Source organism: Kwoniella europaea, chromosome 2, assembly GCF_036810445.1.
Source record: "Kwoniella europaea PYCC6329 chromosome 2, complete sequence".
NCBI classification, from domain to species: domain Eukaryota; kingdom Fungi; phylum Basidiomycota; class Tremellomycetes; order Tremellales; family Cryptococcaceae; genus Kwoniella; species Kwoniella europaea.
The window spans coordinates 3,989,979-4,002,275 of record NC_089488.1 but is presented as its reverse complement, the minus strand read 5'-3'; the positions used below and the strand labels follow the sequence as shown (position 1 = coordinate 4,002,275).

Below are 12,297 nucleotides of genomic sequence, written 5' to 3'. Positions count from 1 at the left end.
AACCCCTAACCCCCTAACCCCTAACCCCTAACCCCTAACCCCTAACCCCTAAATCCCTAAACCCCTAACCCCTAACCCCTAACCCCTAACCCCTAACCCCTAACCCCTAACCCCTAACCCCTAACCCCTAACCCCTAACCCCTAACCCCTAACCCCTAACCCCTAACCCCTAACCCCTAACCCCTAAGGAGCGATCAGTGATGAGTGACGATGGATCATATCAATGGGAGCCAGAAGAAGATGAATCGGACCAAGGGGATGGATATAGATCGAAGAGTCTGATGGACCGGATGGTCAAGGGATAATGGAAGATGGTGCGGGCAGGGATGACCGTGGTGAGGACATAGACGATGACCTTTGGGACTTACTGGGAGGGGATGAGGATGGAGAGGAACGAGGGAGCATACTTGCTAGCAGGGAAGACGAAGCCACGGAGAGCGAGAGTGTGGATGTGGGACAGAGGCTGGAGCCCTCCAGTGCTAGAAGATGTGGGGTGGAATGGCTCAGTCGTTTGTGCCAGAGTTACCTTTCATGGGAGGATTCAAGAAGCTGGTGGAACATCAGGAGGAGGGGAACGACTGGTTGGAGGAGTTGGAAAGGAAACCAACCGATGTGGACCGATGGGAACTGTCAATCTCACCAGAGGAATACTTGAACAGGTTTGGAAGCTCGCTGGCCGATGTCCAGATCGTCAACCGGGCACCGACAAGGAGGCTTGAAACCTCCCACGGTCCAGACTTCAAGCAGTACATGTATCTGGCTGAAGCCACCCACCAGTTATGGGTCCATGCTCGACATAGAGACGTTTTCATCGAAGAAGCCGACAAGTACCAGCGATTCAGCGAGGTCGATTCCGTGAGCAAGCCAGTCTGGGCAGAGCTCATCTGCCCACCAGCGTCTTTGTGCACTGTCTCATCGCTTCGGGATGCACTGTGATTAGGCTCAAGGCATACGGTCAGAAGATGCCCATCACAGATCGATTCCTCAGCTCGGAACCAGCTCAGGTGGATCACAAGTATGCGAAATACAACAAATGGGACATCGGTGTCAACTTCGGATCTCCTTACATCTGGCTGTTTGCTTCGGCCACAGGCAGACATAATGGCTTCCGTCACTATCGGACCATGCTGCCAGGGTCGATGGACTATGGTACGGTCAGCATCAAAGCCACCCACAAACGGCGCAAGTTCAAGCTGAAAATCTACCCAAGGATCGTCCATGTCATCAAGTCGTTCGACTCTCACCTGCAAGGGAGCATTCCCAAGACCATGTACGGGGTTAGGAATCAAGTCGAGAAGGCGTCAAGGATGATACACAACCTTTCCAGCAAGGGCGACAGAGCTCTGGGAGGATTCGGATAGAGGTCAGCGTGGAGGCACCGACTTGAAAGAAGCCGCCGTCGGGTGGAAGGCACTCCATTCCTTGATCCTTCCTACTGGCTGGGTCAAGGGAAGGTCCGCATTGCAAACATCACCTGGCGCCAAGCTGGTCACCGAGAGGCTTTCCTCAGTAATGCGAACTGGGTGTACGAGCAAGCTCAGATCAGAAGGGTGTTTCAAGGCGCCGCATCGGATGCACCCACTCGGCAGCAAAGACAGATCCTTGTGGACGTCTTGAATGCTCTCGGCTGGAATTCAGATCATGGCTGCCCACCAAATCACTGTCAATTGATGCCTGGTGGATGGGTGGTGATGAAGTAGTTCGACCTGCTTCAGCTTGCTGTCCAACAAGTATCAAACCGATGAGCAGTTGGATGGTCTGTTCGGGTTGGTCAAGCGCATCATGCCCAGTGGTCGATTCCCCTGTCAGAGATCCCGATGGACCTGGTCATGGATATCATAGGAACAGCTCATCCTTTCAGGATCGCCTGCGGTAAGCGGGATGCGCCATAAGCTGAATGGGGTGAAGATGCTCAGGTGGTTGACCGAATTGGTCTCGGCCGAGGTATTGGGGATATCAGACTTGGGTATGTGAGCAGGGGGCCATAGGAGGTGACGAGGGTATGCAAGATGAGGATAGGACAGGACCGGGTGGTGAGTCACTTGATCTATGCATGGTAAGCGATAAGCTGACTTGTGCTTTGTGTCAGACGAGACACGTCAAACAAGTGAGCCGTATGCTCAGTAAGGGTTTCTATAGGGGTCAACCTCTGTGATAGTAGGGGTCAGAGATTTGATCCGGCTTGGGGGTCAGACCGTCTGGTGAGTGAAAATAATTTCTCATTTGTCACATATCGCAGCTATGCACCATCTGACTTCATATCCTGGTTCAGCAGCCGATTCTGTATTGGGAATGTCTTAAACAACTTGAAGAATGCATGCATGGGCGATATGAAAAAAGTTTTTCACCAAGTCGGATTTGATCCCGGCTTGGGGGGTCAGACCGTCTGGTGAGTGAAAATAATTTCTCATTTGTCACACACCGATACTACCATCCTGCAAATGGTATTTCCTGGCTCACACACTCCTCCTCTACCAGGTGATATATGTCATGAAGCATGCATGCACGCTTGGCCGATGTTATCTTTTTTTTCAGACCCAAATCTGATCCGGCTTGGGGGCTCCGTGCCGACCCAAAATATTTCCTCAATCATGCTACACATCGTAGACACCTCAGATCAATTTTCCCGGCATCCCAGACATCTCCTCTACCATCTGGGATGATAATATGCATGCATGAAAATCGGCCAAAAATCCGCCCCCCTCATAGAATCGGTATGTAACCCCCTAACCCAGAGTCCTCAGATCAATTTTCCCAGCGTCCTAGGCGTCTCCTCTACCATCTGGGATGATAATATGCATGCATGAAAATCGACCCAAGATCGGCCCCCCTCATCAGATGGGCATGTAACCCCCTAAGCTTTGCCCACAGGATTGGTGAAGGAAGATCTTTTGCTTGCAGAACAAAATTGTATGTTTGATCCTCCAATGGAATCAGCTGGACATGCACGATCTCCTGCACTGCACGATATATCGCCCACGTCTCTGTTAAATGCCCATTCGGTTTATACCGGTCATCACTGTGTACCTTGAGAAGCTTCCTCTACGGGAGCAGCTATCACTGGTAGGTACATGGCAGCCGGGATCAATGACATGTGGTAGATGTCAGTCAAGCCTCGAGTTAGGCAGAGTATTCTTAAACCCTAATTAGTTAGTGATATCATCACACGAGATAGTTATAACACCATCCGCTGAATGAACAAGTTATAAATTACTTAGTACTAGCATCGCTGTGGTCGCTGACGATACACATGTAAGATAGCGAACTGTGATAGCTGCTTCGTTTAGTGTTTGGGGATTGAAACCAGGTCTTGGTTACATCACCGTGACACTTCGATACCACGACTTGGTGATCAACTAGCCGACATGACAGATTCATACTCGCATGGTCTCGTTCGGTCTTCCATCCGCTACAACTTTCCGCTATCCCTGCTAGGTTACATCACCCTAATCGTATCATCGTTTGGACCAGGCGCTAGCTCATGTATCGTGGTTCTATCCTTATCCCATACACCTTCTATCCAGTATGGATCGGCTCGAAGTCTACTCCAGGCCTGTTCAATCGTCTGGTACCGATAGATCATGGTAGAGCCTTTTGTTCCAGATGACAATTCACCCGAGGGTACCTCAGGTGGGCTCCGATCATCGTGATGAGATACTGAATCGTCGATGAAAGCACGTCCGAATACTTTTCGAGCCATCGCGAGAGAGCATGTTGCAGATAATTAGCAATACCTCTCCGTGGTACAGCACAAACTTACCTGTTCTGCCCTCTGCCCGGTCTTTCTGACCCAAAGCCAGATGCTCAGCTCTAGTTTGCCGCCGCTTGTCCAATGATCCTTGAGCGTCAGGACAAATACAGATGTATAGAGGCATGATGTTGACTGTGGGTAGGTTTGATCGGACACAAGGTTTGATAGGTCAAGACAGTGTCAAAAGTCCTCCTCTTCAGCGTCTCTTCAATCCACTCATGCTCTCGATGGATCACTTTTATATTGCAAGTCTTTGCGCTATTATTTCGATTGCGGTGATTAATCCGCTTAAGACGTCACACGCCAACAACGCCGCTGCGGCCACCGCATCTGGTCAACGCAGGAGTACTGGTTGATATCGGTTTAAACTTCGCTTGACATGCAATGGATCTCCTCACAAGTGCATGATCCAGTGAGGATGTGCATTGGATCCAGAGTCATGATAAGCGTCAGACCTGCATGCATGCAACAAATAACTTTACAGATAACTTGGGATGCTTATTGCTCCCTTGTGCAGAGCGATACCCTTTCATCCTCGATCCCCCCTGTACCCCACTACTTCTCCTCCACAATTTTGTTGATGAGAGTTCCGACACCATGAGAAACAAATACTCTGAATTCATCACCATCCTTGAGTGTGATTCTGGGGTTTGCTGACCAACCGACACCGGCAGGGGTACTAGAGTGAGGAACGTTACCCAATTTATTAGCATAATGGATTCTGGACGAGATGAGAACAATCACCAGAGTGACTGTCTGCTTACCCAGTAATGATGATCGTTCCGGGCTGAAGTGTTGTGCCTTGAGACAAAAAAGAGATTATTTTAGGTATGGAGAATATCAGATCGCTAAGAAGGATGAGGATATGGGTCATCAGTAAATCGAAATACATCATACAAGGTATTGCAGACGCAACGGGAAGTAAAACTCACTCTAATTTACTGTCTTGTACCGTCGTGCCGTTCAGGATCCCAGAGATTCTGATTTCTTCCAGTCTTGCAAGCTGACTTTTGTGCACTATTGCTGGACCGATGGGACATGCGCCATCGAATGATTTCGAGTAACACCATTGAGATTGGGCGAATTGCGCTTCTCTCGATGAGATATCGTTGGCAGCGGTTATACTTCAGATCATGGTAAGCAAGACGGACCACAAGCAGCTCGACATGTGCGTCCACCACTCGGAGTGAAGAATCTCACCCTAAGAGGTAATCCAAAGCGTTGTCCTCTGAAACGTTCTTAGCCTCTTTGCCTATGATGAGCGCTACTTCAGATTCGAAGTCTGCTGCATTATCCGACACGAAAGACTTGGGGATGATAGTCGGAGAAGGGTATGGATCCGCTAATGCTGAGGACGGTTTCATGAAAAGAGTCGGCGTTTCAGGAATGGGTAGATTGACTTCTTTGGCATGATTAACATACTGTAATATTCCGATCAGCTTTGTCGCTCATATTGGTTTCTTTAAACAAACGGATACATCATGGTCAACTGGCCATGAAGTGCCCGAAGAATGGCGAAGAATGGCGCGATTTCAGTGCTTTGGCGTTGAGAGTACAGTTTGACGTGGATCGGAGGAGAAACGGTAGTCCACTCACATTCAAACCGATACATCGAATGGTACCAACTTCATTCTGTCCTAATGGACTTAACAGCTTATCTACAATTTCAATTTGACCTGTCTTCTCGCCCGGATTTAGCACTGATCTGCCTGAGTAAACATTGACTTCAATCGCCTTGGATTCGTACGAAGCTATTCCTACGTCTATTTCGGGATCTGCAGGCTCGCCTATAAGTGGTCCAGGATGTGCTGATGATTTGGGTATAAATCGTATTAATCTCGAATACGTGGACATCGTTCTGTTGTTGTTAAGGTGAAGGTTATGCGTTGATCGATTTGATTTTGATATAGCTGGAATCCTCAAGGGAAGATTTTTCAACATGTCACTTGAACTAAAAGCAGACAGGCAACCTGCATTCTGCTTGATACATTTCATATATTCATCAGATTGTGCAACGAAATAAGGCTTTCAGCCGATGGTTGCGACGTCACGCGGTGAATCCGGGGAGAAATGAACTGCCGGGTGCCAGCCAGTAACATGGGGGACAAAGAAGACCCCGCTCAGGACTCGATATCCCCGCATATAAAGGGAGGAAGAATATGCCGAAAATGAGATTGAGCTGCGGTGATGTTTAGTTTTTCACGTGGTAACTGATACTCTCGTTCCGACAGGGTGAGCCTGGATGAGATGTGCTGATCACGTATTTGCGATTGTTATGTGGTCTCAGAAGAGTGTTACTACTACCTTTTCAATCAGCATCAATTATCGTTTGTCTGACCTTCCTCATGCTTCAGAGAACCCTACTCCAAAGATATTTAAGAAACGCAACTCATCGCACTGCAACTGTGAACGAGCACCTTATCACACGAACGATGTCCTCTCAATCCGCACCAGTCAATTTAGTATCGGTCAACACTGCACCTGACAGAGCCAAAAAAGTCATTGGCGCTGTGATCGAGAATGTGAAGGACCGATATAACATCGTTCACGCCGGGAACACCACCAGTATGTACAATATATCGTCACATTCTCTTCCACTCGGGACTTGAAGGGTAACAACTTGTATTTGTCATGTTGTAAACTCTAGCTATTGAAGGCGTCAAACCTCTTCTAGAATCTGTGCAACCACCTCCAGGTATTTTGGTGAGTCGTTGAACACGACACGTGTTCCTGCATGAAAGAGGAGGGATGCATAGTAGCTAAGTATCTGACGGACCATCTTGTGTAACAGTTTTGCGCTTCAATGGTGAGTGTCGTCGTCTTCATCTGCAGCAAGCATCGGATGACTAATGCATGTCCATGCATTCTTGTAGTGGACTCCCGAACAACAGGAAGAAATACAGAGAATCGCAAGGGAAACGATCCCTGGGATCAAGACACACGGAATTCCCACCGGATTACAAGTGCAAGTCGGACCCGACGGTATTGTCAAATACTTGATGGAGAGAATAGATGATATCATGGCTAAAGAGTAGAAATCATGGGTACATTCCGACATGCTTGTATTCGAAGCTAGTTCAAATTATATCTCAGGCAATTGGAAGTGCCTTTAAAATTCTGTCTGATTGTATGTTACTCGTACACTACCTCCGATTTGAAGCACTGCTAAGGACATGTTGAGATTGAGACATACATGGTATACTTTCTGAACTAAGGTTACGAGATTATTTCTTCATTCGGTGGAAGGGAACAGTTGTTTCCTGTATTTCAACAAACAAATACTCAGCCAATATTCCTGTTTTAGCATTCGTTAACTCTATTTGTTACTTACCAGAACTCATCATCATCAGCAGGGAACAGCAAATCTAGATTGCTAGAAATTGCAGTATCCGTTTGTTGCGGTGGATGTTGATGCTGTTCATGCTGCTGCAATTGATGTGGTCGCTGCGATGATTGATTGTATTGAGATTGTAGTTGCGATCCGGTGTTAACAGAGGCACTGCTGTCCACGTTGGGCATGTTCATAAGCGAATGTGAAAGATTGTACTGTTGAGGTTGATTCCACAGACAGCCTTGGATTATTTCTTGAGTGCTGGAAAGTTCCCAATTGGCTATATTTGATGCGTTGGATTCAGGTATAGAAGGAAGAGATTCAGGTATTGACCTCATCGGGGTCGTTTGCGACACCGGATCAGTCAAGAAAGAAGCCAGCTGCCACTCCGGGGAGATGCCGTTCAGAAGATGCTTGAGCAATCGATGAGTATAAGCAGCCATATCATCTGAAGACCGGGAAGCTTCCTCGGTGGAGAACTGAACTTCCGATAGTAAGCGAATGACCCTGGCTCGATCTGCTTGATACATCGGTGCGATGTTCTGTAAGAGCCGATTAGCTTCTACACGAGTTGTTGATCGGGAATGAGTTGGAAGGAACTTGCTTTTACAAGCCATATGGCAGTGACGGCCATCGCTACCCAAGTCAGATAGAAACAGTGAGACAGATATCCGTACGGTGCTAAATCATTTTGCAAGACCAAAGCTACACCTAAAGCAGCTTCTATGCAATTCGAGAAGGCAAATGAGAGAGGGTTGGGTTCATGAAGATCGATTCTGTTATCATGATCGCCGTGACGCGCTATAAAAAGCAAGCGATATTCGGCGATGTGGAAACGGAAATATGCGTCACAGAGACGAAAGGTGGATAGCTGCGGTTGGGTGAAGCGATGCCGATCTATTGGTGAATGATTATCAGTATCTTCGTGTGAGATTATCTGTAGGATGTATTTGCAGAGGAAAGCAATGTTTAAGAAATTGTGGTGAAGGTTATCATACCGTTATTTTCCAGCCACCGCCGTCTCCACCTGTCCCGCTCGAGTTCTAACCAGTTTAATGTCCTCATGTTCTCCGACTCTTTGCCCATGGCACCCAAACTATCTGCATAAAGCCTACACATCCTGCTGAATGTTACTAAAGGTCCGAGAGATGACTCGCCCGGGGTTTGCAAATGTGCATGTTCCGTTACCCAGTCTTCTGGATCATCCACATCTTGCGTGTAAAGCATTCGGGGTAGTGAGTGGTGTATGGCGAGGCTTTGGGAGAGCACATGTTGAGCGTCAGCAAAAGGCAATCGCATCCCGGGAGTTATTGAGACTTGGACTCACTGATAATCAGCAATGACCAGATCTATGTGAGTGGGTCAGCTGGTTTGACGTAGCGATGGTGAGAAGCAACTCACTGAACCAAGCCCTCTCTCGATTCAGCGATTCTCTAGCTTTCAACTCTTCGTTCGCCAACGGACGTGGGCTTCTGATATCTAATCTTAATTCCTGCGCCATTCGAATCGCATAACCGATTCTCCGCCAGCTGGTGTGGTCGTCTGACTTTTTCCAATGATGAAGCAGGTTCAAAGCTTGAACAACCTCCACCGAACACAACCCGAATTCTATAGCTTGTCCAACTAACTTGTTGGCGAGCATCATGCACTTCGCGTAAACTTTGGGGCGGACGACTTTGGCTGTCACGGTCAGGACGGATGTAAACAGCAGTGGTGAATGACGGATACAATAGGTAGGTGTGTGAAGACGAGGATCTAGGATGGCCAGGATTGGATTGAGATGCTGAAAATAGCTGGAGCGATGAAGCGTTTATTAGTCTTCAAATGGGGTACGGCGAATACGGCTGCGTGTACTCACAAATTGAATAGCTCATAGGCATCATTGTCAGTCAATAAGCCAGCCTTGACAGGGTCAGGACATGTGGATTGAAGATGTTGCAGAAGAAGTGGGTTGTCTCCAACAGAAGGATCGGGATAATGTGTTGTTTCCCCAGCTATAAAGGCTAAATGAACTGGATCAGTATTGTGTATAGATGAAGGATTCGATTTGTTCCCTACTTACGAGACGAGTCCCCTTCTTTCGGAATGACATGGGAGAAGTGTATGTTTAGCTTGTCTTGTGGTGGTAAGTCGATACTGTGATCTCCTGTGGTAGTGTTGTGATGTAAGTCATGGATCGAGCTTGACCGGATGAATGAGCCAGTTATACCACTGCCTGAAGCTTCTGGATCATTATTGTGTTCGAAGAGCCAGTCACGCTTTCCAGACGATTGCGATGGATCTTCGATAGGGGGTTTCTTCTTGCGACCGCGTTGATGCTTGGTATATTCACACGTTATATTGTGATTTTTACATCGCCGGCACGGAGAATGCGAGTTGGAAGTATGACATTTTCGCTGAGTATGGTGAGAAATCCGGTCAGTCGAAGGAGGACAGATCAACGAGGATGTTCGGAGAAGGCATAGCACTCACTTTAGCTGCACGACAAGCGAGACAACTGATTTTACTGGAGTGGGGAAATGAGTCAGGTCAAGGCTAGTCAAGCGAGAAGTAAGATGGTTGCTCACGCTGATGCAGTTGACTGAGACGTTACTAGTCCCACGGAATTCTCATGGTCGCCGGAGACGACATCCATCGCTATTGAATATGCGACATAGACGACGTTGTGGAATTGGGATCGATGGCGAACTGGGAAAAAGATCGAGTGAACGTCCGTATATGGACCACGACAGCTACAGGCAGTAACGTATACACGTAAACGCCAGGCCAGATTACGTAATGATCAAGGTCAAAGGCTAGTGTGGTGTCACGTGGTCCTCGTGCACTCAATAACCTATACATCCATACTTCTCTTTGATTTTGCTTTTGATTCTAGTTCTAGCTCCTAGTGATATAGATCTATATGCAGCCGCTCTTACCAGTGGATGAACGAATGCTACCTGTAATTCGACCATCGCAAGCATCAAGCGGACTTCTCCACCTTTTGCATGCAGCAGCTATACGGCTATACGGCTATACGGGGCTATACGCCCCTGGGGTTAAATCAATGGTTCTACCCGTATTCCCCGCCTGCGGTGTTCACATCAGGATCACCGCCATCGCGTTTCAACTTAAATGGCGCCCCGCGGCCATGGGTACGCAGCTTACACCGTTGGTGGATCGGCAGAGAATAATAATTGTTGACAGATTGTGTGTACTTTGTTAAGTCTCTGACTGTCTCGTTCCCAGAACGTGATTTTCTTTCAAGAAATCCCCTAACGCTTCTCACATCGTCATACCAGCTCTATACATCATGGTAAACGCACCCGTCAACTCAGGCTTTGTCCTTCAAGATGATCCAGCGACGCCCCGAACTGATGCGACTGTTTCCTTCCGTGATATCTTGCCAAAACCTGATCACCCTCGGATCGCTGGAATAACAAGTCACACTTCCCATTCATGGTGTCAATCCCGTCGAGAAGTGCCCGCTCCAGCTTGGTTGATCAACAGATTGGACATCACGAACATCGAAAGGCCGTACAAAGGTTTCTCGTCAGATGGCAATCCCGATCCATCTATATTTCATTATCATCAAGACGAAGGCGCCCCAGTAGAAGAAGCTGTAAAGGCTGTCGAGATTTTACTCGACTCATTGCCGGAAGGATTGAGATCAGAAGTTATCAAGGGAGATGTTCGGGACGATGACGAGTTCAGAGCTTGGTCGAATCCCGAGCTATACGTTAATGAAGGTGAGTCTCATACATGTCAGGTCAAGTGTTCGCGTTGAAGCAGTTTGCAGGTGGGATCAGGTTGGATGAAACAACTCAAGAAGTCCAGGACCTCGTTCACAATGTCCTCAAAGCCTCTTTATCAGCTGATGGATACCACAAAGCTCTTGGATGTACTTTGACCAATCATTTCCTGGGAGAGCTAGTCAACGGACTTTCGGTGTTGAACAAACATTCGTACAACTTCCGATTGTTTCTGCCGACGAATGATAAAGCCCCTAGCTTAACTAAGCCATGGGGATATTCTTTCTTTGGACACCATCTTTGTTTAGCTGTTTGCTTCGTTGGTCGCCGAATGATCATCGGGCCTACATTCATGGGCGCTGAACCCGACCGGATCGATGTCGGTGAACATGCGGGGTTGCGATTGTTCAGCCAAGAGGAAATCAGGGGGTTGACGTTGATGAGAGACTTATCTTCAGAGAATCAGAAACTTGCTCAGCTCAATGAAGGAATGGACTGTCAACATGGTCTAGCAGAGGATCGATGGAATCCTTTTGATGAGCGGTGCGTATTCTATCTGCGACTGAAACCCATATAGCGCTGATGGTCGCATTCGAGTAAAGACATCTAGGCGGAGCACATCAAGACAATCGTATCGTACCATTTGAGGGCTGCCCTATCTCCAAATTCAATCCCAATCAAAGAGAAGAAATATATGCTATCATTCAAGCTTTCAACACTTACCTGCCCGAAGTACCACTCAAGTACAAAATGGAACGGGTGAGAAAATTCGAAGATCAAACCTATTTCGCTTGGATTGGGAAGTTTGGTTTGGGTGATCCTTACTATTTCCGTATCCACTCACCAGTCACGTTCTGCGAGGTGAGGAGTCGATTTCTTCGGTTTCCTATCGTGTTTTTATCTTGAGCTGACATTGGAAATTCAACAGTTCGACTTTCATTGTGGGAGTGAGCGCTTCAGAACTGACCAGCCGTTAGGAGAATTAACTGACTTGATACCTTTTTGATAGTTTTCCTTACAAATACAACACCTGCCAAATGTCACATTCATACAGTGAATCGTTTGCCCAATTGCGAGGATTACGGCAAAGCGTTGATCCGACAATGGGAAGCGGAGCAGGGCCAAGAGTAGCCGTTTATACTTTTGATGGCCGGTCGTGTATATTTTGAGATTTTTTATACGATTATGTCTAGAATGGATCAATCACGATTACTCGTGTCGTTACCTATATCATCTCAACGGGAGTTGCCAACGCCAAACATCGTACTGGCTACAATAGCATGCAGGACTCTTGTCGACATTGTCGAGACACGTCTTGGGGCATGTTTTGCAATCATTACTAGAGGAACCTTCTGATACCTGTCGGACTCAGGTTGGGATTGTTGCTTTTCTCCTTCTTTGCAGTCCATATTGATTGCGATGGCTGTCTTATCCAAAAGAGATGGTACCTCCCGCCTAGAAGGTTTTCCAGATCTACTAACACG

The 12,297-nt window shown here is 47.4% G+C and overlaps 5 protein-coding genes across 5 annotated transcripts; 2 read left to right on the top strand and 3 right to left on the bottom strand.

The window, feature by feature from the left end:
- Positions 1 to 3,436: 3,436 nt before the first annotated feature.
- On the bottom strand, positions 3,437 to 3,875 carry V865_007849 (uncharacterized protein; the record flags this gene model as incomplete). The annotated part of the gene is made up of 2 exons (XM_066231591.1): positions 3,437 to 3,687; positions 3,761 to 3,875. The coding sequence occupies 2 exons, from the start codon at positions 3,873 to 3,875 to the stop codon at positions 3,437 to 3,439; spliced, it is 366 nt and encodes a 121-aa protein (XP_066087688.1).
- Positions 3,876 to 4,306: 431 nt separating this feature from the next.
- On the bottom strand, positions 4,307 to 5,605 carry V865_007848 (uncharacterized protein; the record flags this gene model as incomplete). The annotated part of the gene is made up of 5 exons (XM_066231590.1): positions 4,307 to 4,430; positions 4,516 to 4,599; positions 4,684 to 4,875; positions 4,952 to 5,172; positions 5,348 to 5,605. The coding sequence occupies 5 exons, from the start codon at positions 5,603 to 5,605 to the stop codon at positions 4,307 to 4,309; spliced, it is 879 nt and encodes a 292-aa protein (XP_066087687.1).
- Positions 5,606 to 6,183: 578 nt separating this feature from the next.
- Positions 6,184 to 6,786, top strand: V865_007847 (uncharacterized protein; the record flags this gene model as incomplete). The annotated part of the gene is made up of 4 exons (XM_066231589.1): positions 6,184 to 6,316; positions 6,399 to 6,454; positions 6,543 to 6,557; positions 6,625 to 6,786. 4 exons carry the CDS (start codon positions 6,184 to 6,186, stop codon positions 6,784 to 6,786), a joined length of 366 nt encoding a protein of 121 aa, XP_066087686.1.
- A 197-nt stretch (positions 6,787 to 6,983) lies between these two features.
- Positions 6,984 to 9,717, bottom strand: V865_007846 (uncharacterized protein; the record flags this gene model as incomplete). The annotated part of the gene is made up of 10 exons (XM_066231588.1): positions 6,984 to 7,011; positions 7,083 to 7,624; positions 7,687 to 7,979; positions 8,081 to 8,337; positions 8,410 to 8,431; positions 8,484 to 8,875; positions 8,941 to 9,085; positions 9,145 to 9,478; positions 9,555 to 9,588; positions 9,650 to 9,717. The coding sequence occupies 10 exons, from the start codon at positions 9,715 to 9,717 to the stop codon at positions 6,984 to 6,986; spliced, it is 2,115 nt and encodes a 704-aa protein (XP_066087685.1).
- A 657-nt stretch (positions 9,718 to 10,374) lies between these two features.
- On the top strand, positions 10,375 to 11,944 carry V865_007845 (uncharacterized protein; the record flags this gene model as incomplete). The annotated part of the gene is made up of 5 exons (XM_066231587.1): positions 10,375 to 10,810; positions 10,861 to 11,356; positions 11,416 to 11,674; positions 11,742 to 11,760; positions 11,823 to 11,944. The coding sequence occupies 5 exons, from the start codon at positions 10,375 to 10,377 to the stop codon at positions 11,942 to 11,944; spliced, it is 1,332 nt and encodes a 443-aa protein (XP_066087684.1).
- Between the last annotated feature and the right edge of the window lie 353 nt (positions 11,945 to 12,297).